The sequence below is a fragment of the Poecile atricapillus genome, chromosome Z, assembly GCF_030490865.1.
Source record: "Poecile atricapillus isolate bPoeAtr1 chromosome Z, bPoeAtr1.hap1, whole genome shotgun sequence".
NCBI lineage: Eukaryota > Metazoa > Chordata > Aves > Passeriformes > Paridae > Poecile > Poecile atricapillus.
The window spans coordinates 95,177,232-95,202,893 of NC_081289.1; the positions used below are offsets into that span (position 1 = coordinate 95,177,232).

Consider the following 25,662-nt stretch of genomic DNA (forward strand, 5'->3'; position numbering starts at 1 on the left):
GACATGATGAGAACAGAAAGCAGAATTTTTGCTCCTCGTGAGAGGATTCTGTGTTCTTTGCTTAATGTTACAATTAACATGGAAAGACTTTCTCATTAATAATTCAAATATAAAAGGTAAAATAAGTAAATGTGAAACCTTCTGGTCTGAAGACCAAAATTGGCACCAAACTGGCATTTGGAGATCTGCTTAGGAAGTACCATTGCTGAAGTAACAGTAAATTAAAATTACTGTACCCAAAACCATTTTAGAAGATTAAAGGGATAGTCTGAATCGCAATTCCAACTAGGGTTACACATCACCTGTGTCAAACACTGCCTATTAATTCCTGACCCTGATTCCAGCTTGCAATGATAAACACATATTATATCCCAACAATTTCAGGGGCTGCCATTCATCACTGGCCCTCACTTCAGGTAAATTCATTCATTTTGGACAGTTGATATTTAGTGAAAAATACTGGCAACACTACCTTTCTTCTGCAGCAAGCAAAGGTATAATTAGGGGCCCAGGGGTTCCTTGTTCTCACCTTTTTTTCTTCTGTTTGGCTTCCCAATATAAATTTTAGAGTTAAGTAGCAGTGAAGTAATATATTTTTTGCAAAAAACAGTCCACTGAAAAGTGTTTCAGGCATTCACATTTTTGACATGCAATTCTTTTAATGAGACAATAAAAATCTTAGTTAACTTCATTCTCAGTTGTTAGGCAGACAATGTTTTTATTACAACATCCCAAATGGGAAAAAGTAGAAGGAACAGGATTCACCAGGCTGTACCCTACCCAGCAAAACAGGCAGAGATGCCTGCAGAGCCTCATTATTTATGCTAAGGACACAAGATGCATCAACCAGAAATTCAGTAAAACCATCATCTACCAATCTCGGTAGATAGTTTATTTCACCAAATGAGAGTAATTTACTTATGACAAATATCACTATGACAAGATATGTATGGAGGCATTCTTCATGAACAAAGAAAACACAGAAATTCTCTCCATGTGCTCTATTGCAAAGTATATATTACTTCTATATTTTTGAAAAGAATATGCAGATTAGTTAGTTAAACAAGTGAGGAAACTCCACTATTATGTGATCTAATGCTAATATTTGCTAGGAAGAGACATATTTGAATGGTCTAATCCTGATACCTGACTCTCACTGATAGGGGTTCTAGCTCTTCAGAGGTATCCAAATACTGTAAAACAGTAAGGCTCAGTAATTTAAAGGAAATTTATATTGCCTAAATAAGGTCCTGCTATAGTAAATGCTGCCTATTTTAACTTTCTTGCAACAGCATCAACACCTTTTCAATATTTCAATACAAAGATATATTCCATAAGAAACCCATTTCTTTAAAACACCCTTTTCTCACCCATTTTTAAGAAGGCAATATATTAATAGAATTTTTTAGATCCATTAAGTGTTTAAAAGGTTAAGTAGAAACTGAGGATAGAAAAGATATTACCCACCTTTACAGTGACAGGAGGTGACTTCAGTTTATTTTCCAATACTGCATCCACTTGAGTTCCAGTATACCTCTATGTTAATGTCCTGATGAGGCCTGGAAAGCAAGTTAGAGAAGATACCAAACAATGCATCTCAATTTTATGTGGGATATAGAGCAAATTGCTTCATAAAATGATAGTTTAAGGAGTGCCATATCTGTAGCAAAGCAATCTTACATCCTGTAGTGACAACATGTGAACTGGTGCAGTCAAAGACACAGGGGACTAATGCAGAAGCACTGGGATATGCAGTGAAACTGGGATATGCTCAGTATAGAAAATCCCCCTTTACAAAGAAAAAATGCTACAGGTTGCTAAATCTTGATGAAGAGCAACCTACCTGTCCCCAGATCCAGCAAACTGGGTTACTGCATCCTAGATGTAAGGAGCCATGCCATGACTGAAGTAAACTGGTCTCAGCCTTTCCACTCATCTCATGACAACAAGAGCATTACTTCATCCTTAAACCTTTCAATTTTTTATCAAAGTAAACAGATAATAAAGTTTCTTTGTTCCTATACTATATTTGTCTAAATTGCAAGTCATTCCCCTTCACTATTCTGCTCCCATTCATTTTATTATTTAGGGAAAAGTACTGCTTACAAGTTGTTTGGGCTCTGCTTAGTACATTACTGTTCAAAACAGACATTGTTAAAACAACACAGCCCCCTAGTGTGGATGTAATACAAAAGTTTAATTCACATACAATTATGAGGCACTAACTTTCACCAGACTACAGGTAGTAACAACTACAGACTTCAACTAAAAACCTCTAACCAAGCAAAAACACCAATGAAAAACCCCAAACCCTACACACAGAAAATCTGCACCAGCCAATAATCAAGAATGTAGATTTAATAAAAAATTAATAGATTAGATAGTTTATATTTGGAGCGGTTCAGCTAGCATTTTTGAGTTAAGATCTACATTGCTTTCAAAAAGATGTAATTAAGTCACGACCCTTAATTCTGATGCCTCATATCTTAAGAACTGGAAGAACATGGGGTATCAGTTGTGTAATATAATCCAGCATTATTCAGCAGCTGGACTTTCATTAATCATTCTGTTGTGCCAACACAGCAAATTCAATCAGAACGGTGCCCCAGGTTAGAAGCAGATAGGCAGGATTCCCTGTGTGAATGAGTTTCCTGATGTGGTTCTGTACATATCCACATAAACACTAGCTGCACAACAGCAGGGGGGGGACCAGAGACAGACCGGGAATAAGCAAACCAAAATGTATGCATAGTTCTTCACCAGCACTCATACTCAGCTTAAAAGTCTTTCCCAGTACTCTGTTTCTGCCTGCCTTGAAGGCTAGGTTCAACATGCTTAGATTAAAACACTTTCCTAGTTGTGGCTCATGTCCTGTACTCTTCTGGAGGCCTTGGAAGACTTCTTCATCTGTTCCACTCCCAGTAGATACACCTTCAATACAGCTGTGCAGAGCTGCACACAGTATTCCAGTGAAGTAAAGCCAAGAATTCTTAAGTAAAGTAAGATTGACTGGAATCTGGAAACACAAAATGGAATGCAAGGCTTTAGATTAGACAAGTCATGGCTTTGTGGAACCATTAGATACAAAAGACAAAAAATCAATTTTGAGTTTGACAATAATCAGTGATCCCATGGACAAAAAGTAACCTTTACACACTGTTTAAAAAAATGATGATATGAATGAACAAACGAACATGTTCCATTTTCTGGTTATTTTTGGTTTGGGGTTGCTTTTCATGTTTAATAAATGTGCTGTATAATGCAATAGTGTGTAATATTTAAACTTTTGGGATCTTTCCTTCCCTGACTACAGTCAGGCTGATTAAGTGGTATGTGGCTAACCCTTCCTACAAGCAGTAGATCTTTTCTTTTACACCTTTTATGTATTCTGTTTATATTTTGCAATATTAATGCTAAAAAGGCCCATGAAACATGAGATTTCACACCCTTCCCCACAAAATCAAGCATTTTAACATCTGTATTTTGCCACAAATAAGGTGAACAAATTTTTTTCTTCTTCACATATATTGTAGATTGACTTAGCAATAAACATGAAGGTTTATACTACTGGGATTAAATTGCAGGGCTTTATAACCAGTTTTTAATTTGGTGCCTATGCCCTAAAGTAATGCTGTTCTTATGTTTCTGGATCAATTAACCACCTCATCTCCCTTCCTGACTAAAGGGCTTATTTCACAATTAATCTTCAATTATCTTCTGAGAAAAGGGCATATTTACCAGCATCAGTGATCTCTGTAAAGCTAAATCAGTTTTTATAATTTTAAGATAGGCAGATAAAATGTCATATAATAATTTACTCTGCACTCATGTGCATAGAACCTTCCTTCAGCTGCTTTCTTCAGTTTCCTTTCAGCTGCTTCTTTCTTCATTTAGAGAATGCTTTAGCCACAGAAGGGAAAAAGAGTAACTTTAGTTACAGTAACTGCTTTTGTAAACTAATATTTTTAAAAAAGTAGTAGTAACCAAGCAACCATATACAAACCTTAAAGCTCTGACATTGTACTGTATCAGCTGGTGAAAAGACATTTTGTCCCACTAAAAGGTACCCTGAGATGGCTGCTGTTTTTGAAACTGTGCTCCATTAAATACAGACAAGGCCGCAGTAAAGTGCTATCCAGCTGACTCTTTTGGCAAGACTCACAATGCAGTGCTGAACTCGTGTTTCAGGTGGCATTTCAACAGTATCCAGTTAGAACAGCAGCATCCTATATCACCTACACAGATTATCTGACTCCCTGTTTTTTCAAATACACCTAGAAACAACCTGTAGTTACCAGTGATCAAAATTTCATTTACAATTAACAGTTATAGTAATTTCAAACAGTAAAGAACGTATTTTATAAAATAGCTTAAAGAAAGTTATGGTACCAAGTCTCTTAGGCAAAATACTTTTGAGAGTAAATACAATATTGAAAAGTGTTACAAGGGGAACTAATTCTTTTCTGTGGAAATTCTATTTCTGTGGAAATATTTGTGATTCGCCTCTCAAAACTGGCATCTTGCTATCTATTTATTATTCTCTATAAAATCACTATAACAGCAAAGCCTCCAAACAGAGATAAATGCTTTTGGCTCTCTTTGGAGTCATACTTTTTTATTTATCTGGTACACACCCAATCAACCCTCCTCCTCCTCCTCAAAAAATCCATGAGGACAGCCAGAATTTTTTAGAAAATATTGTTGTTGCTGTCCAAAATACAATCAAGATCATGCTGACCAACTCCCAGTGCTTAATATTTGTTTCCTGAAAAAAATGCTTGATCAAAGCCCAGTAATACTATATTAATGTTTCATAAATAATTCAATATATTCTGCATACAAATTGCCTCTTCTTCCAAATGCAATAATAAATTTATTTTTCAAGGAAAAATCACAGACATATTTAAAAATGAAAAACAAAACAGCTATATAATAAATATTTTAAATACACTGAATATTTTTCTCTTCAGTGATACAAATCAATGCAAGAACACATGTAATTTAGCTGATCTGTTTTCAAACTAAGCAGCAACAGTACAATATCCTAAAAATGAATTAGCACTTGTGTAACCAATCACAGCAAGTATCTCATATGATTTTTTTTTTATTTTATTTTTGTAAACAGCTTAATTGAATTTTCTTGGAATACTTCTCATCTTTTAATTTTGAATTTAATTAGTCTGTAATTACAAATCTTCTCTGTCATATGCATAGTAAACCTGTTTCATCTCTGTCACACTACATGCTAAAATTAGCACTTGCAACTTTATATAGAGCTTGAAATAACCTTTAACAGTTCAACATGCTATAAAAAAAAAAATTTAAGGCTGACCTGGGAAACCAGTAGGAAAATAATAAGTACCATACACCTCCTGAAAGTAGTCAGTAGAAGGCAATTACATTCTAGTTTATCATTACTTCTAGCAGTGTTTTTGTGTTGCCAAACAACTGAAGTGTGTTGTTTTGCAACTTCACCGAATAAACCTTATACATGTGGCTTCTCCTGGTGACACAGGAAATGCCCCTGCAAGCAAGCTTTTCACTTCCACCACAGCAGGCAAGGTGAGGTATTTGGTGCCTTAATGATCTAAGTACAGCAGCACTAAAATGTAACTTTGAAATCTAACATAGCTCCACCAGCCTATCAGCACATGTAAGTTTTGCCATCTGTCTTTCTCGATTACTTCTTTAGTTTCTCTCAACTCAAGTAAAACACAAGCTGACCAAACAGCTAAATTAAATCAACGAAAGACAACACCCACAGATTTTGAGACAGTAAATTTAGCTTTTGAATTGTGTGTATATATTTTAACTTACACCGTCCATTTGCTACAAAATAATAGAAAAAATGTTGAGGCTGTGGATAACACCAGAGTTAGGTACACTTTACCCAGGTCACTGACATCACTTAGTGGATGCACTCTGTAATTCTCTCAGCTGTATTTAATGAAAGTTTTAGTTTATTATCAAATTTACACTGCACTAGCATTTTACAATAACGTTGATTCTTGAAGAAATCAATCATACTCAAGAAATATAGAAGAAGCTTGCTACAGAAACAGGTTTAAAAGGAAATAGGAAAAAATAAAGGGAATAAAGAGAAGAAAAGGGATAAAATGGAAGAATAAAAAGAAAACTATAAACCTTAAAAGAATTCAAGACATAATATCTGAACAGACTAAAGTTTGCAGTAATGTTACACAATAGTAGGGCAAATTATCTCTGCTACTGTTGCAATGTAACCAGCTTTCTAAGTAACAACCAAGGAAAATTAATGAATTAAAATACATAATACATTACTTTACTTAACAAAGACTACAATTGTAAACTTCATACCTTTAAAGAAAAAAATTGATATCTGCATGTGTAAACAAACACACAAGTATTTTAACATGCTTTGATTAGCAGCCAGATATAAAAGCAGCACTAATTCTAAAAAAATTACTTTAATTGTTGTAACATATTATAGCATGAAAATTAATTCTAAAATTCAATTTATTTATAAAGGAATGCCATGAAGTGGATAAAAATAGAATTTATATTTTAAAACCTCATAAATCAAATGCCTTTTCTAAAAAAGCATACTGAAATTAGGTGGATTTTTCTACTTTCAGGGGACATGAAACAATTCATCGGTTGAATGCTAAAAGTTCAAGGTCTTCTGAATGGTTTGATTTGCTAAATATTATACCAAATATTCAAAAGAAAAGCTTTACAGTTACGAAGAAATTCTGCTTTCTTCATTTATAATACAAAAGATAAGAGTGGAGAAAAGTGACAAAACTACATGGCAGTGTAAACTCTGTTCTGTATCTTTCAGGCACTTTCATAGCTCTGAAAATAACATGTTCAACTGTTTATTTATAAGTTAAAAATCGTTCCTTTTAGGAATTCAAATTTTAAAAAATGAGTATGCTTTTAAGCAAATCATCACATTTTAATTAGAATATCTACATTAGGATGAGATGGGCCCCAAGAAAAATTAAGCAGTCTCAAATCCCTTCCAACTGCAACCATTCTATGATTCTAAGTTTCTACAACAATCTTTTTGGAAGGACCAGGCTCCTGGCACAGCTCTGTATGTGTTGTGACTCCTTAAGGAGGTGACACAGCACAAGGACACCATCTCAGGGAAACATCAGCATGTCTGTGCATGTCATGGAAGCAGCACACTAAAGGCAACAAAACCACTGGACCACGGGTCAGTATACACAGCACAGTCTGAATGAGGAATGTCATATCCAACCCAAACATACTATAGCACTGAAGAGAAACAGACATCACCTTCTTCAAAACAAATAGTGAAAATGAAAGCTGAACAGTCTCAGGGATGTTTTTTTACATCACCAGCTTTCATCAGAGCCTTAATAGCTCTGGCTCTCATCTCGAGTTCCAGAAGCTCCAGCTGTTGTGCTGACGGCTGAACATCTTCTGATGGAGGAACAGCTAAGGTTGCTGCCTTGGGCTCCTTCGGGCTGGACTCTGCCAGCCCCAGTATCTCATTCACACTCTTCTCAATGTCCTTCTGAAGGTCATCTATCTGACCAGCTCCACTTCTGACAGCGCTCTCTTGCACATCTGGGCCATCCTCTTCATTGCATGGGCCTTCTATATCACTATCATATGCATCTGCATTTATGCTGAGGACATCACTATCTTCTCCCTTGCCTGAAACACAAACATAACTATCACAGAGTTGCGTAACAGGACTGTTTTTACCTCAACTTACAAAATCACTTCTGCTTAAAGTGTTACTCTTCAAATTAAAAGAGTGAAAAAAATCTATAAGATAACCAATTCCTCTTCTTTTTCTCCTCCAACTTTTAAAACTAATTTGTAATACATTTTTATGCCAATCTAAAAGAACATGCAGTATGGCAAAGCAGCAGTACCAGAAAAATTTATTCCCCCTATGAAGTTACATGATCTCTTTTCCTAATTGAGTTGCCATAGAATTTTATATTAAAGAGAGCTTTTGCAGTACAAAACTGATTTTTATTTTTTTAAGCAAACCTAATTTTCAGAATGCAACTTCAAAAATTATGCTCAACTATCTTATGTATTTTAAGAGGAGTGGGACTATAGTGCGATGCAACAGTAAAAATTAATAGAAACTCTAATGCTTATAGTGCAACTACTCAGATTTTATCACTAGTCTTCAAGATGTATTTAACACAGATGTAAAAGCATGGAGGAATTTATTCTTTTGGTTTTTAATTGTGGGTTAAAGTTGGAGTTTATTTTTAAAAGCATAATTAGAAGAAGGAGCCAAATAAAATAAAAGCAAAGCTCTAACAGAACCTGATTAATTGTTCTCTCAATTTACCTACAACAAGACTTGCTTCTGTCACACTGGCCTCAGAAGCTCATACTCTTTCAACAGCTTTTGTAAATGTAGAATCTTAGAGCAGGATTGGTTCTAGCTTTACATGAATAATGTAAATGTACTCAGATGATGGAAAAGTTACTGATTATACAGACTTTATATTACTTTTTATTACTTATGGTAATACCATTTTTACCACTTGCACAAGAAAAACAAGGCTTTATAAAAATGTTACACTTTTTTAACATTTTAATATGCTCTATGGTACCTGTATGCACTTGGTATTAATACACGAAAAGTGCCAAAAAACCTTAGGAAGATCTGTTTTTCTTGGGGGTTACAACATTCTCCCATCCAGAGGGTGTGGAAAAAAAAATCAATACTGACTACTTTGAAAGCCATAAATGTAATTTCTCTACTTAAAAAACAAATAGAGGGAGGAAAGGCGGATCAAAACATCTCAAAATGGTAACAATATGTAAACAATACAAAATGGTAAACAATAGTAATATTTTAAAACATTAGGGTTTTGTTGTTACATCACTGAAAATTTTTTGTACTACAGATACTTAATTCAGTTACTTGCTCCTGATCACTCTGTATCAGTCTATGACTGTCACAGCATTTAAGTTCAGATTTAAGAATGAACACTCACTCTGAGAATGCACTCACATACACAGCTAAGGTATGTGGCATCTCAAAAATTCCAAACAAAGCTAACAGGAAAGCAAATTCACATCAAGAAAATGTATGGTAAGACATATAAAAAGAAGTTTACAGATCACTTTTCACCATTTTTTTTTTGCAAGGTAAATCACAATTTTGAAGTAATAAAATCTGAAAGCCTAAAATATAAACAAAGCTACAAAAAAAAATCCTCCTCACAGCAATGTGTATAAAAACAACTCATGAAATGAACATACAAGGGTCTTCTTTGACTCTAAGTAGTCTTGGTCTGTTTCTACTGTGACAGTAACTTCAAGATTAATACTGATGTTTCATAAGCAGTTTCCCCTATTTCCCATATCATTTAGTCATCTTTGAACAATATCTTTCTAACTTTACCTTGCAAGTCACAACCTATGTGAAAGATCAGACCATTTTTTTCAATGGGAGTAAACAGGATTAAGAAATTATAATTCTTCTGTCTTGGTTCACAGTATCAGTGAGTATTTACATATCATGCTGGTCAACCAAGCAGCATTTCCATGGATCAAAAAATCAGCTGCATCACTGGATCACAGGTCAAAGCCTGAAACTCAACATCTGAGCCTGCTCATCCTAACTCACTTCCAAAGTAAAACTGACCTGTACTGATTCTGGCTGGGATAGACTTAATTTTCTTCACAGAAGAGTGCATGATGCTGCTTTTGGATTTGTTTTTTCTGAAGCAGTGTTGATAACATACCAGTTTGGCTACTGCTGAAGAGTGCTTGCACAGCCTCAGGGCTTTCTGTTTCTCACTCTGACCCCATAGAGAGTAAACTGGGGGCGTGCAAGAGGCTGGGAGGGAAACAGCCAGGAGCAGCTGAGACAAACTGACCTTAGGGATATGCTCCACCATACAACACTGGCATCTGCCTTTCCAAGTAACTGTCATGCATGCTGACTCCTCTGCTTTCCAGGAACTGGCAAATAATCTTTCTGCCAATGGGAGGTTGTGACTAAGTCTCTAATTTTGCTTTATTTCAATGTACAGTATTGCTTCACTTATTGAAGAGCCTTCATGTTGACTCATAAGTTGTTTTCATTTTGTTTTGTTGATTGCCACCTTTACCCCACTGTAATTCAGGGACAAGTAATTCAGGGGTTGGCATGTGCCTACTGCTGGCTGGGGTCAGCCCACCATTGGATTCTTTTTGGAATCAATTGATCACATTAAGAAGGAACAAAATATTAAGTAATTCATGTCTGTCCCAGACTTATTAAGGATGAGAAGCTGGGCAGAACAACCTTGAGTTCTATTTAGAAATTGGAACATCCAAATCTATGTAATTCAGTGTTCATACAAGCTTTTTGGCCGACAGATGTTTAATGAGCTAAAAGGCTTTATTTCCCTCTTTTGCACCTGTGTTTTTACAGAAATAAGGATCATGGTGGGCATTTCTCATTATCTTTTTCTTTTTGTTAACTTTTACTTTTTACTTCATCTACAGTTGCAAAATTCATTTTAGCACACTAAGTTCCATTTTTAAATTTTATTTTATCCACTTTTGCTTATTCTCTAATTCTCTCTTCTTTTTCGCACAGCTTCTCAGGCTGCAGTGAAGGAGAATGACTACACAATATTCTCACAAGTTCTTTAAAGCTAACACCTTGAGTGGAGCCACTGTTATAGCCCAAAGCCATCATGATACTCTGGTTAAGTCATAAAAAACAATGACATCACTTGCAACAGCTGTCAATTCCCTTTGATAACACAGACAGGGAGGAATCTGCACGAAATTTGTCAGTTCTAAGATTCCTCCATATAGTACAGCAAACAACATTTAAAAGATCATTCAGACATAGCAACTCACTCCTATGAGTTTTGATGCTGTTATTATGTATGACTCTTTGACTCCTTCCTTTCCCATTTAACCCTTCTCACTAAGCAATTCAGAAAAGAAACAAGTTTCACAAAGTCATTCCAAGAGAAATCTTTTAGACAGCATTCTGAATTGTGAAATAGCAGTTGCAAGAAGCAAGTTAGATCTTTGCTGAAGAGAAATGTAGCTCAGAAGAATTTGCAACATTCTTTTATTGGAAAAGCTATTTCTGATCTTTCTGCTTAGAGCCAGGAAATATGAAAATAAACAGACTGAGACAGAAACATCTATAGTTCTAATGCTTCATTCACAAACTAACATTAGCAAATGTTGTATGTGCCAATTTAATGACTGAATAAAACAAATACTACTGCAGGCTAAAAATACTGCTTTCTTGAGTAGAAAGTACAAATGTGCACCAATAACTTACTTGTCTTTGCATTTTCTATCCTGCCAATCACTGTAGTACTTGAATGTCTCACAAGCTGCATTTTTGCATTTAAGAAGAGAAAGTACACAAGACAAAATATCCTTTCTCAATGAATGTTCATTCCATGTTCACAAGAGAGCTGTCAGCTACCTGGAATTAGTCACTGGCCAACATCAAGAGCACAAAATTTCAGCTTTCTCTACTACATACCTTGTTTTGATTCCTGACCTTCCAGCTTGCTGTCTTCTCTCAGAGAAGAAGTTGAGTCTACACTGTTATCCTGTCTGGAAACAATTAAGAAAACATTTTAATCACTGTCATTTAACATTTAAGAGAACATTTTGAAGAAACTGAAAAATTATTAGCTGGTAGGCCAGTAAGCCAGCTACAGTAGGAATAAGGGGAGAAGGAATATACAGAGAGCTAATCTGAGCACTGGAAAATTAAGTTTTTTTGTTTTGCTTTGTGATACACAAGGATAAAGCAATTACTTCCACTACATCCTTGCATTTTAGAGTAACAATCCTCAATGGCTATAACTGAGGAACTACAGATGAGCAGTTATAAAGGAAAAGCTCCCCATATTAGGAGTTTTCTAAAACTCAAATTGTCATATAATTAAATGGTTAGGGAAAACAATAGTTTCTGCTGCACTCAAATACTATTTACTGTCTTATTTTGAAAGTAAAAAGATATTTTCAAGAAATCATCATCAGCCCATCATCAACCTTTCCCAAATCAGAATCTTCTTGTTTCACAAAGGTATACTTTTTTAAATGAAACTGTTTACAACTCAGCTATTACAGTGTATGCAGTACCTGCATTTCTCTATTTCTCCTATTTAAAGACTTCTACCCTTGACATGTAGAGTTTCAACTCTTTCCACAAGGGTAATGAAGAGACTTCAGTGAAATGTTAATGTCCATCACATACTTCACACATACTGGTTACACAAACTGTGAAAATAAGGTAAAATACAGGAAGGCCACAGGTGAAGGAAGGATCCAGAATCACAGGAAGAGTTCAGCTGCCACATCCCATGAGCATTTTGACAACAGAATATCCAAATTCCTATTTGAATGTTGGTGTGGCATTGGTTTAATCTGTATTAATATGGAATCCATGCAGCTCTCCTGCCCATGGGAGCTTAACAACAGCATAAAAAAGAAGCAGTATTCCGGTATCACAGATGTAAATATAATGACTAACTTGTTTTTCAGTAATGGTTTTTAGGGTTTTCCTGAAAGTGAAGACGTATCTATTTTCCTCATGCTCTACAAGCTGGGTTTTTCCCATGTGTCTAATGGTTTTATCAGGAGGAGGAATATTTCTGGCCACCGTGGCCCGAGGGTAAGTTATTTTCATTTCTGTTTGCTTTTCTGAAGTGGCAAAGGCTACATCAACAGACTCTCCTTTTAGATATAATAGATATAAATAGCTCATTAAGGAGAATAAACAGGTCAATACACTTGCCTAGCAAAGCCCTGGACATGGACCAACAGTCCATTTATTAAAGCACATCACAATACTAACTCCTTCTCCAAACAAGATGAGAACAATCTAAATATGCCCACACATGTGCCAGCAACTGCAAAGGGAACCACAGGTCAGAAGGGCCTACAGGACTGTGCTGCAAGAAATCAGACTGAATGAAAAATGTATACTTTCTCCAGGATTTTCAGTGTCATGCAGCTCTAAGTAGATACTTGTAATTCACCAGCAAACCTCAAGCTACTCAAGATAACAAGCATGATGTGTGGTCTGGGACTAAGGTATCAAATAGACTATAAGATCAGAGGTCAAATTCCAAAACAGATGAGGTTCTGCAAGTAAGCATAGGGGACCATAATTGAGGGACCATAACAGAGCACTAGATACCTCAGAGATTAACACCATTAGCTACTGGGGACAATCACAGGCCTGCACTTGCCATCAGAGAAGCCCGCATGCACAAGGTCTGAGCAGCAACTACAGCAAGGATACAAATCCTGCAGACTTCTGTGCCAGCAGCCAGGGAGAGATGTGGATTTCAGACCAGGTACCAGTCAGCAGATGTGGATGGAACCACCTGTTTTTTTGGCTTTCTTTCTTTCTATTTTTAAAGCAACTCCTAACAATTTGTTATATTTAATTACTTAACTCTTGACCAAAATTAGTTTGTGATATACCCTCATCATCACTAAGAGCAGAAACAGCTTAGGCTGCCGTTGTCCTGTCCTCCTTCACACACATACTTCACCATTTTGAACTCAGTAGTCATGGCTGCACTGGACAGCAGTGTCACTTGAAAAAGCCTGATCTTGCACCAAGAGTATCCAGACAATAGATTTAACAACTCTGGTATCACCTTGATGTTTGATGAGGAATTGTAATCATCTCTGAGAGAAAACTCAGTGACCTCTACAGTTCAAACATTGACTGTGAAACTATCCACAACCATTTTAACAGCCATGTAAAAAGAAATTACCAATCTTAAAAAAATCACACATTGAAACTTGGAAAGTTTTCTCCTGATGCTTTGACTTTAACAATTACAGAAAACCAACACTCCTTTAGAAATTATCTACTATCAGCAAAAGAATTTTTAGGACACAAGTACTTTTACAGCATATTTTACTCCCTCAGAATTGATTGGATTGGACTCCATTGCTAGTGAACCTTCATGGCTTTCTTTCATAGGCAGGCTTTCTGCACCATCTACTGGCCCAAAAGATGCATTTTAAGTTCTCTGTTCAGTTTGGCTTTTAACTTGCTAGCCTTGTTTTATTTTTTTGCTAGTGAGAAACAATTTTTCCCTAATTAGCTGTACAGTGGTATACATTTAAGAAAGGGTAGCACAATACCATGTCTTCAAACAATGGGAGCAGAAGACACGTTATTCTAAAATTATTTATTCTAAAATTCTAAAATGTGCATATTACCTTATACACATTTCACACTCTCTTCTTTAATGCTCACTCTCTTCTTTCACGCTATGCTGGCAAATGACAATAGTAATTTGGAGTTTATCTCTTTTGTCAGCCCTTTTATTTCTCCCTCAAGATGACAGTTAAGTTCAAAGTCCATCTTCCAAGCAGTAAACTAAGCATTTTTAATTTACTTTTTAAACAGAATACCATTTTCACAGTATGATCTTTTCAGTAGAAAGAAGCTAACTGCAGTTACAATTTGTTGACAACCAATGTTGTAAATTTAAATTTACCTTATTTTACAAAGAGCATGCATTTCATGTTGGCATGCACCACATTAGTGTAAGACCTAACTGGGTTCACACAATCAAGTTTCTGTACACAATTTGCTACAGGAATTTGTACAGCTCTCAAAGACCTCTGGGTTTGAAGGTGATTTGGTACCTGACTCCAGTAGATTATGCAAAGTGGGGTAAAAACTCAGCTAAGGTTAGGAAAAGGAGTACTGGCAGAGGAGCAGATGGCTAAGGATTAAGACAGCAGCTCTCCAATACTGGTGGTGGGATACCATGTTTCAGTGGTAACTGCGGTTGGAGCCCAAAAGGAAAAGTATCATTCACCTAAGACTCCAGTGAGACTTGAGATCAGGACCTCTGTTATTTTTGACATGATGTTATTTCCTGGATTAACATTTGCCTTTGCACCTAGTTTCAGGCCCAAAAAGCATTTCCACGAGTCCTTGAAAGATTCTTGCAAATTTTTGTTCCAATGATAGTTCTCAATGACAAATGAGAACTAAAATAATTAACAAGCAATAAGTAGCAAGTTAAAAAACTTAGTTAAAAACTGAAAAAAGGAAAAAAAGTCCTTACAAAGTAGTGTTTCTCAAGAAAGGGATCTCAAAAGACAAGTGTTAATCAAATAGTTTAATGAGCTATGAAAAGTCCATTAGTCCTGTTAGAGGTGAAGTTTGAGGACACCACAAGAACAGAAGGCAGAGAAGCAAATCAGCCAAATGCTAATGTATTCCAAATGATGAAAATACCCAAACTGTCCTACAGGGGTAAATATCAGATGGCAACTGCATGCTTGTGAACAGCCCAGTAGCCAGGAACACAACACATTATAACAAGACAAAACTTTAAATTGCTAACCTTTCCAAAAGAAAGCAAGCAAAAACTGCACTTTCGACTGCAAAGTCAAAAAAGGCTATAAATTCTTGAAAGAGCAAATGTTAAACTGTGAATTTTCATTCGGTGAAAAAAATAAGCCCATTATGATTTTGAAGGCAAAAAATCATTTACCCATGTGAACAATGATGATTATAATGCTATTAAAATGCTTGTGCTTTTAATAATATTTTACTACTACAGCATATAACTTACTTTCTCTTATTCTGCTGGAGGATATTTGAAAAATCAATTCAGGTAAAAGAAATAGCTCAAAAACATGATAACAACTCTTGAACGAGATGAAGAATGCCTGCTTGGTTTTACAATTTATTATTTGGTTCCTGTCAATTAAATATCTGATATTTAGTTGGAAGCTTCATATACAGTAATACTCTTCGTTCAACAGCATTCCACTGTAGATAGTAACACAGAAACAGCAACAAAAATCTGATAACTGCTCTATACAGAGCTCTCAAGTAATGAAAGATATCTATTGCAACAACATTTTCCAGTTACTGGCAAACATAGGCCCTGCCTCTTCAGTTCTTTTGCATGGTTATTGCAGGATTTCTAGTGCTTAACACGGAACAAGCTGGTGACAAAATAAAGGAACAAGTGTTTTACATGCTAATGTAAGCATGTGAAGCTTTTACCTAGCTGAAATTTAGAAAAAGCCACAGGACTTCCAACTCTAGTAACAGAATGAGGATATGTGCAAAAACCATAAAAGGAAGATTGCATTCACAATTAGATGTGACACCATCTAAAAGCTTCACATAAAGATCTTAATTTTGCAACTTTCCTGTACCTGAAGAAACTTCCCTAAATTCCTGCTACTTTTAGCTGGTACAGACAGGAAATAGGTCATTAGAGACTGAGAGTCATTTGCTTATTCAATTTGAAATTTCTTTATAAGTATTGATTCAAGCTTTCTTGAATTTCTGTTGATACATGTTTTCTGTTTGATCAATTTCTGTTGATATATAGAAATTGCTAAACATATGTTTGTTGAATTTATTTTCTTCAAAGGACAATAATGAAAGAAACAAAGGGATGTTACCAAACAGTTAAAACATTTCTGATGAGAGTACAACTTGCTACTCATTTTTTCCCTTTCCACATTTACATTTCCAAGAAAACAATTGTGCTGGTTCTGCATTAATTGATATTTGGTGAGCAGGGAAGAAGCCACTTACAAAAGTAATCTTTCTGAGAGAAGCTGCTAAGAGCTTCCTCTGTGCCTGGCAAAAACCAATAGCTGGCTAACTCTGAGAACCGACAACCTATTGAACTCTTTAGAAGCTGGGTCCACCTCTGTGAAATGCACATTTTAAAGACAGGAAAGTCCAGGAAAGCTCTCTTCCTTCAGGCTTTGAAGAGGTGTGGACTGACCCCACTCTGCCGCAGCCTGTGTGGCCCCATCGGCTGCCGGGCAGAGGGAGGAGAAGCCATCAGCCCGCAGCTGAAACTGAGGGAAGCAGGGGCTGGAGATCAGCCATGCAGCCAGAGCAGCTGCCACCCTTGTGGTCAGGCCCCTGGGATCTTGGCACAGCCCCCAGCACAGCCTGAAATCCATCACCGTGACTGCTTTGGCCACTGCCCAGCAGAAACCACCATGACCATCCTCAGGCCCCAGGTGAGGTATTAACTCTTTCACAGCAGCGATGAAATTTGTGATGATGAAAACATTGATCCTCTCTAGAGTTAAAGACAGAGTGAAAACATGTAGAGGACAACATGAAGACACCAAAGTCACCAAAGGAGTTGAGTCCCAGATGGAAGGAGAATGAGGAGATGCCTTAGTATTGGGCTGAAAGCTCTTTTGGCAGTACCATGGAGATGGACAACTAAAATATCCCCTTTACTTCATGAAAAAGGTTTGGAGGGCTGGAGTGTTCAAACTGTAGATATGAGCAGAGGCATCCACAATGAAGCAAAGCTGATGTTGAAGTAGCTGTGATCCCATGAGAAGCTTTAAAAGAGAGATGACCGTGATGATGAACCTTTGCCCCCCAGGGAAAGAAGACCTCTGTTCCCAGAGATGAAGATGATCGCAGAGATAGATGAAGAAAACCTTTGTTTCTGAGCAGCTCACCCTTAAAATAGTACCCCATAATGTGACATGGCCCATTAACTCAGCTGCACGAAGGCTGTGAAAATGGGACGAATTTCACAATTGCAGATTTTTCCTAAGCAGCTGCTATTTGTGGAAATCCAAATTCATGAAAGAAACATTTCTTGTGGAAAAGTGTCCATGGCATGGCAAGAGAAACTTTTCTCCCTACAAGAACTGATGAAAGACTATTTGTAGAGGTGGTAACTGATTTAAAATCCCAGGTTTTGTCTCTACATTGTGAGTTGGGAAAGAAGCTGGGCAGAGGGTGAAGTGCTCTGTACCAGGTGCCTCAGGGAAGCAAAGATTTAGTTTCAGATAAGCATTGTTAAAGTGAGAGGCGTGGCTGTAAAGCCCAGCCAGTGTGAATTCTGAACTTCTGCCTCGGGGGCTGGGCCCTGTGAGCCCAGGGAGTTCTGATTGGGTTTGAGCCCCTGGGGTTTCTCCCTTATGGTGTTCCTAGTGGTCCCTGACTCTGAACTCTACCCTGGTTCTGTCCCTCAAAACCCATGACCCTGCCTCTGTTCAGGGCTCTCTGTCTCTGGATCTGAGCTTGTTCCCGTGCTGAATCAATGGTTTCCTGAGCAGAAGCCCGTCTTGTTGGTGTCCCATGCTAGTTCCTGGTAACCGTAGCTTCTCTGGACGTGATCCTGTGTCTGCAGAATGCAACAGTTCTGAAGGTTTTATTCTGATTCTTCTTATTTTAGTTTTGTTAATAAAGTTTTCTTTATACCTTTTAAGTTTTGAGCCTGCTTTGTCTTCCTCCTAATTCATATCTCACGGCAGCAAATGAGTAAATAATTCAAGTAGGTGCACTGGTGATTTTAGCTAGCACTAAACGCACTACATTATTCAGTGCAATGGTCGGGAAACTCCAATTGGTGAACCTAAACCACTACAACAATACAAGTCAGATTTAGAACAAAAAAGCTGTAATAGAATGCAAAAAAAGAAGTCATTTACATGAAAGCCACAAGTAATTAAGATGACCTAGGAAGAAGTGAAACAGAGAAACTGCCCTGTTTTTTTATGAAAAGTCTTTTTTATTCTCAGGGCAAACAAATTCACCTACTTAAATCCAGATTATAATTAATGATTACAAACAGTGCTTGCTTATCAATACAGTTTTCACTATTTTTTTACAGTTGCACCTTGAACCTCTCTGGTGGCTGACTTGTTGCTGAAACAGTTTTCTGAAGTTTGAAAATTTGCATTTATAATTATTTACACACAGGTAATAAATAAGATGACCTAAGGCTCAAAGATTTACTTAGTAAGAAGGACTTGTGACTGTTTACAGTTGTAAAAGTATCATATTGGTCTACTTACTGAGCACTGGACTTCAAGATTAACATAAAACCTTTATTCTCCTAATTTCCTCCTATCCCCTTATTTTTCAATTATCCAAATAGCTTTTCTGTTTTGTTTTCTTTTTGTTAATGCTAGCACACAACTGAACGATGGAGCTAAGGTTCTCAGACAGCACCCAGCTATGCAGAATGGTTTTTGAAAGGGAGAAGAAAATCCCCAATACTTAAAACATCCTGTCTTGCCTGCCCAGTTTGGAGAGGTCTGAAATCCTCAACTATCAGGATACAGATTCAAGAAAAAGGGGCACCTCAACCACTGTTTGTCAAAGGAAGCAATTTGCTCTACAACTATGACCAACATAATTTCTTCTTGATTTACTGCCAGTTACTGAAACCATCCTAAATGACATGGGAAAATAGGCTGTCTTCAAATACCCACTAGCTAAAAATTGGTAAATTCTGATTTTTCCTATTTTGTAGTTTTATTCATTTATTTCCTCTTTTTGAATTTTCACCAGCTCAAATAATTTCCATATAAGAATTTACCCAATCTACTGCATCAAAAGATCATAAATACATGTCTCAACAGCAGCTTTGAAACATCTTGCAACACAGAACAACCTTACTGAAATCCAGAAGCATTACTCCTGCCATACATCTTGAAGATAAAGAACATTTTAAGTATTTTTCAATAGTAAACAGCTTGTGAGATAGTCCTTAAACAAACACTCAAAATGAAAAATCACAACATATAATTTCTCCAGGAATCAAAATCCTAGGGTATTTTTTATGGCTTATTTAATCAGCAAGTCTGTCTTCTAATTCTATTTAGAAGTTCACTGGCAAATTATCAATCACTTAACAGACACTACTCTACATAAACAGACCACTACACTACATAAAGAGACAAAATATTTAGTATATTTTGTAGTTTTTTAATTTTTCTATCTGATTTTCTAAACAGCCAGCAGATGTCAATGTCCAAAATAAGAAAAATAATTTTTAAGGCTGACTAATGCTGACCCCATTCAGAGATCATGTAGGAAACAAATATCACAGAGGGGTACATTAATAATGGACTCCAAAAGGAACCTTAGAAGAAACAGCATCAAAGGGTATTAAAACTGTATTACAAGGGAAAAAAATGAAACATAACGTTGTATTCACTCCATTTTCTAGTATATTTGTATGATGAGAAGTCATCAAAGAAAATTATGCAATAACTTCAGAGCTTTTTCCGAATCAAAAGACAGGACCAGAAACCAGGTCTCTGCTAAGGAAAAATACTGACCAGGATGTGAAAGTTGGATTAGTGTTAGTACCTTTCCCATCCATTTGTTCTTATTCAGAAGGTTTAGATAAACTAACCAAACCAGTAGCTAGGAGGTTACTTTAATCTGGTGCATTGTCTCTTACTGTCTCAGAGGTTTATTAAGTGTATCCCGAATCTGTGAATCACCTGTAATCAGGTCAGTATTAAAAATATAAAAGCTTATTAGTCTTCTAGAAACAAATTAGCCTCACTAAATTCGATGTATTGTGCGTTAAAACTAGTAACTTTCTTTTTCCTTTCAGTACTTCCATAGAAATTATCAAACAGGTGAACTCCTGACAAACAAATGGTCTTTAAATAGCAGAGAAGCATTTTAAGAAAAGGTTAAGGAGTGCTGTCTTTTACAAAACTTACAGATGCCAAGGTAAGAGCAAGAAACCAGAAGCCTCTGTTCTTGAAACTACATTCTGTAGCACCTCTTATACAGAGTACATTGAACAGGCAAGTGTCAGTGCTGCTTCAGCTGGGGCAGGAATGAAGGACCAGAATAAGAGTTGAAGAGAAGGGGTAAATCTCACCTGAAGTGAAAGTACATTTAAACAATTCACTGACCTAAGTGGGAGGGGTTTACTGCTTTAGCTCACACAAAGACAGTTAACCTAAATCATACCACTTCTGTTGCAGGACACAAGTATAAATGTTTAATTATCATAACTCAGCTGATGGGTGGTATGCCACAATGAACCCAGCTATGTGCCCAAGACACAATGTCACAAAGTGACAAAGTCATGTCTGTAAGTTTACTGCTTGCTAGTAGTCACAGTTCATTGTCATTCAACTAGAGTAATTAATTAAGGATACAGAAATTGGGTCTCTTAATGATATATTTGATCATTTCTAATGAAAAATCTCTGAATTGTTCAGTCTCCTTAAATTAAGTTTAAGTGTTTTGTCTTTTACTCACTGACTGACTGAATCACCTCCAGTCTTGTCTCCTCCATCTGCCTCCTCGTCAGTATCAGAATCAGCTCCAATCTTGCCTAGATATACACAGTTTCAAACATGAAAATTTAGGAAAGGGATATAATTAATACTACATAATTAGGTTTACTCTTAATAATTAACTCTATTGCAATCAGCAGAAGAGGATTTTTCCCAGTTAAAGCAAAAGTTCTAAAATTAGGCTTAGTTAAAACCAAAACCCTTATCTGTGAGTCTTCTGTTAGCTACACATACATTTATACTGGATTACAAAAAATCTGATTAGCTATTCTTACTACAATATTATGGGTGCTAAAAATAAAGAACAGATTAACAGCAAGATACTCTGAAAGCACTCAGATGCAAAGAGTTTCTCTTCATTGACAAGACAGCAATATGTTTAAAAAGAAGTTCTATATCCCTTAAATATTAAGTGCAAATTCAATAAAGCCATGAAAAACTGGAATGTCGTATCCTTAATCAAAGTACATGAACTGTGTGCCTTGTTGGAACTGGGGGATTATATACACACTAATATATACTTTGTAGTGCGTGTCTGTATATATACATATATATATTTAAGTTGCTAGAAAAAATGAAAATTCAGCTGAGGCAGACTTTCTCTAGTGTACAGTGGAGTCTCAAAGTTTCATTCATACCTTCAAGTATCTTCAACAGTTTTTTTTCAGATAACAGCTCCAACTGCTCCATGCAAAGTCTTTTGATTTCGTCCATGGAACAGCTCTAAGAAGACAGATAAGACAGACCACAGGCTACTAAAAATTTCTGAGAAGAGAGTAATTAAAAATGTAAGGAGTAGTCCAACTGCAATAGTTAACTTGGATTAAAGTCTCTCCCATATTCTGATCTGCATTAATGCAACTGCTGTAGAAAACCAGGTCTTTCAGTTGTGACAACTACAAGAAATAGCATGTGTGGGTGCTGTCTGAAAAATCAAGCAATCCAGACTATCAGTTATTTGACCTATGGCTTGGAGTTTTTACTGCAGCTGCAACACTGAGCACCGGAAACACCAGAGCATATGTGTGAAGCATGGAACATCAAACAACTCCAGACCTGGTTATTCTTAATTTTCCACCACTTAGGGGAAGATGGTTAATGTAATTAAGCTTGTAAAGACCAGAGGCAGCTGTTGAATCTAAGTCCACAAACTGGAGAAAATAATGCTATTGACAACATACCAACAATCACATATCACAACACAGAAATAAAATAGAAATAAAGAAAATAAAGGACGTATGTAAACTACAATCCATTTCTCATGCTCGGTACATACCGTACATTGCCACATTATTTTACTTGTATTCCAGTTACTTTCACATTTCATACCTTCTGGTGACATTTGATAATTTCACATGTTCAAATGAGCTATGATACCACATACACGTACCAAAATTAGGAGGTGCTAAACAGGTTGGAACACTCACAGTCCTACTGTAAGTTTGATTCTACACTACCAGGCAATTTCCCTACAAACTTAGTAATGTCTTTCCTTGCAGCTTCTCAACTTCCTTTTCTTCTGCCAGAGATGAGAAACGGACAAGCCTGTGTGCAATGTACCATGTGTTTAAATGAAGAAGTCCTGTTTCACTTATACTAATAATACAACTCCCCAAGATAAAAATTTATGACAGAAAATTTATAACTACTAACAAACATTAAACAGATGACATTTCACTTGCAGCCTCTTCTTCTGTACAGGTTGCTAGCCTAATTTATTTTCACTAAGTCCTATTGTTCATAAAACTCAAGAGGTTTATGTTCTAAGCCAGTAAAACTCCAGCTTCAATCCATAGCAGTTACAGCTTCAGAAGCTGTTTATGAAGAATGGACTTTATTTTATGTCAGAAATTGCTTTAATACCATACAAAAAAAATAAGTTGCCACAAACAGAAATCAGTATTTTATTCACAAATCAGCATATTGATTATTGAACAACACTACTGAATTTACTCCTCACAATCATTAAAATCCTTTTGCATTTAACTAACCAGTACAGAGTAACAGTCTAAAGCTAAACCTGAAGTTCAAAAGTGGCTGAGCAGTAGCAAAAGGAATAACCTGAAATAACTACAGCAAATCTTTAAGAAGTCTCACTTCCAGACACATGATTGGGAGTTACTTAAGAAAGGTACTTGACTTTGTAGAAACTTCTTTAGTTGAGAAACAAACAGGCAACTTTTAAAATGTAAATGCACTAGGTTTCAGAGATAACTATTCTTTGTTACACAAGCATTCAAGGTCATGGTAAGTATATAAATAGTAAGTCTATTTCAGTACCTTTAAAGTATCAGGCAGCATCTTCTGTAGTTTCTTCTCCCCTATGACACAGAAACATTGTTGAAGCATTTCCTTTTTGTCCCCAATGTAGAAACTGACAGGTTTGAGTGACACAGTGAGATCTAATCCTCCTTCTTCTATATCACTGGGTTGTTCAGCTTCTTCCACTTTTTCTCCAGAAAGTACACTGCATTTTGTTTCCTAAAATCAAGGAAGGCATATTTTCTAGTGAATTAGAGAAGACAGAAACTTACAGCTCTACCTGTGCTTGCAATAATTTTCCCTTCGTAAATGCAAGATACATCTTAATGTGGACTTCTCAAGTTCCAGTGTTTCATATTGCAAGGTAACTGCAATACAGAAGTTACTTTTTTTTAATAAATGAAAACATTCTTGTGCTAGGAAAATTTTTTAAAGCTTCAAAAAGTGAAAAGTACTCATAGATACTAAGTGGGAAATACTATCTTTAAATACGTCGGTGATGCTTACACATGAAAGCATACTTTAAATCAGAAGATATCCATCTGATTGGCTGGGCAATTAAATCATAAAGCTCATCATTTACAATTATCCCGCTAAAACAGAAATTGGCATACGATTCCCTGTGTGGCATAGTCTTCACAGAATTAAAATGAGCTTCGTATTAGAAAATATGTCCTCCATACATCAGTGGAAGACCTCTAGAATTTAAAAAAAAAAAAATTAAAAAAAATGAAAAAACACCAAAAAAACCCACCAACAAAAACACCACGACTGGGACCACCCGAACTTGAAAGCCACATCTCTTACACCTGGAAAACACCTCCCGGTGTTCCCGGCTCGGCCTGCCCCCGCCGGTGCCCGTGCCTGCGCTGTCCCTCTCCCTGTAGCCGCACACCCAGCACTGCGACTGGACCCGGCGCTTCCCGCAGCCAGCCCACGGCAGGGACCGCAGCCAGGCCTCTGCCGCCAGGACGCCGAAGGATCGGGACGCGCCCGGGAAGGCAGTGGCGGCACGGCACCGGCCAGACTCCGCGACTCCGCCCGCGCTACCTCCAGGGCACCGTGGCTGGACTCGGTGCTCCGCCGCTTCCTGTCGCTGCCGTCCGGCCCCGGGGCTCCCTCCGGGCAGCAGGAACGCGAGCGACGCCGCTTCTTCTCCTTGGAAGACTTCCTGCCCGGCATGGCCGCGCCGCGCGCACACCGCGCGCCGCCACACGCGAGCCGCTTCCGGCGGGAGCCGCGGGCAGCGCCCCCTGCCGGCCCCGCGCCGCTGCCTCCGGCGGGGCCGCGCCCGAGGCCTGAGATGCCCTGAGCATGTACGGGAACATGGCGCGGCGTTAGCGAGGCCACAGTAAAACTGCAGCCACACCTGGGCAAGCCGCCTGTTTACATAAATATCGGTGATCTAGGGCCTAGAAAACACGTCTTATGAGGAGCGGCTGAGGGAGCTGGGGTTGTTTACTCTCCAGAAGAGGGGCTCAGGGTGACCCCATCACCCTCCAGGGCTCCTGAAAGGAGGGTGAAGTGAGGTGGGGGTGGGTCTCTCCTGCCGTGCCTGCAGTGAGGGGACAAGAGGAAATGCCTTAATCTGAGACAGGGAAAATTCAGATTAGATATTAGGGAAAATAAGTATCATTATTATGGTGGAGTCACCATCCCTGGATGTTTTCAAGATGTGTTTGGATCTGGTGCTGGTGGTGTGGTTCAATGGTTCAGTGGTTACAGTGATAATGATGGATGAATGGTGGACTTGATGATTACTTGAAGTTCTCTTCCAACGTTGATGACTCTAGGATGATTCCAGTTCTATCCTCTGTAACTGCTGTTTAATTCTGACCTTTTCCCTGACTTGCAACCTGTCTCAATGGTGCAAGGACCTGCATACTCTTCTCATGGCAGCTGTTTGGTATTGCCAATAACTTTGGAATAACAATAAGTTTTAATTTTTCCATGATACATAATGAGTACTGGAGAAATTTTTTCATGGGATGCAAACAATAAGGAATTGCAGCAATTGCAGAAGCCTGTTAAAGGCAGGTGACTGCTCTGTGCAATTCAGTAAGACACTGGTCAGCTTTCTGCCACCAACAAGATTAGTTACAGAGGGAACTCAGTCTATTGTCCTAAAGAGGTTCGTCAAAATTAAAGATTAGTAGAAAAATTGTCCATAATTATACAGAGAGAATTTGTATTAAAAATCTCCTTTTCTGTGCAGAGATATGAAATAATTTTCTCTTTTATTTAATAGAACATAATGTCTGTTCTTTTGTGTCTACTTTCTTTGCCAGAGTCAAACATGTTGCCATCCATTATGTCCATATTGTGTTGGATCTTTGT

General features: G+C 37.3%; 1 protein-coding gene across 3 annotated transcripts; it reads right to left on the reverse strand.

Annotated features, from left to right (window-relative positions):
• Window positions 1-4,848: 4,848 nt before the first annotated feature.
• CAAP1 (caspase activity and apoptosis inhibitor 1) lies at window positions 4,849-24,561 on the reverse strand. Of its 3 annotated transcripts, none has more exons than XM_058827347.1 (6): window positions 24,376-24,561; window positions 23,344-23,544; window positions 21,702-21,786; window positions 21,026-21,101; window positions 11,495-11,568; window positions 4,849-7,668 (listed from the first exon to the last, which is right to left on the reverse strand). In XM_058827347.1, the coding sequence occupies exons 1-6, from the start codon at window positions 24,505-24,507 to the stop codon at window positions 7,325-7,327; spliced, it is 912 nt and encodes a 303-aa protein (XP_058683330.1). In that variant the 5' UTR covers window positions 24,508-24,561; the 3' UTR covers window positions 4,849-7,324. The 3 variants fall into 3 exon arrangements, with proteins under 3 accessions (XP_058683330.1, XP_058683332.1, XP_058683331.1); XM_058827349.1 differs by lacking the exon at window positions 24,376-24,561 and adding an exon at window positions 24,133-24,359; XM_058827348.1 differs by lacking the exon at window positions 24,376-24,561 and adding an exon at window positions 24,080-24,359.
• Between the last annotated feature and the right edge of the window lie 1,101 nt (window positions 24,562-25,662).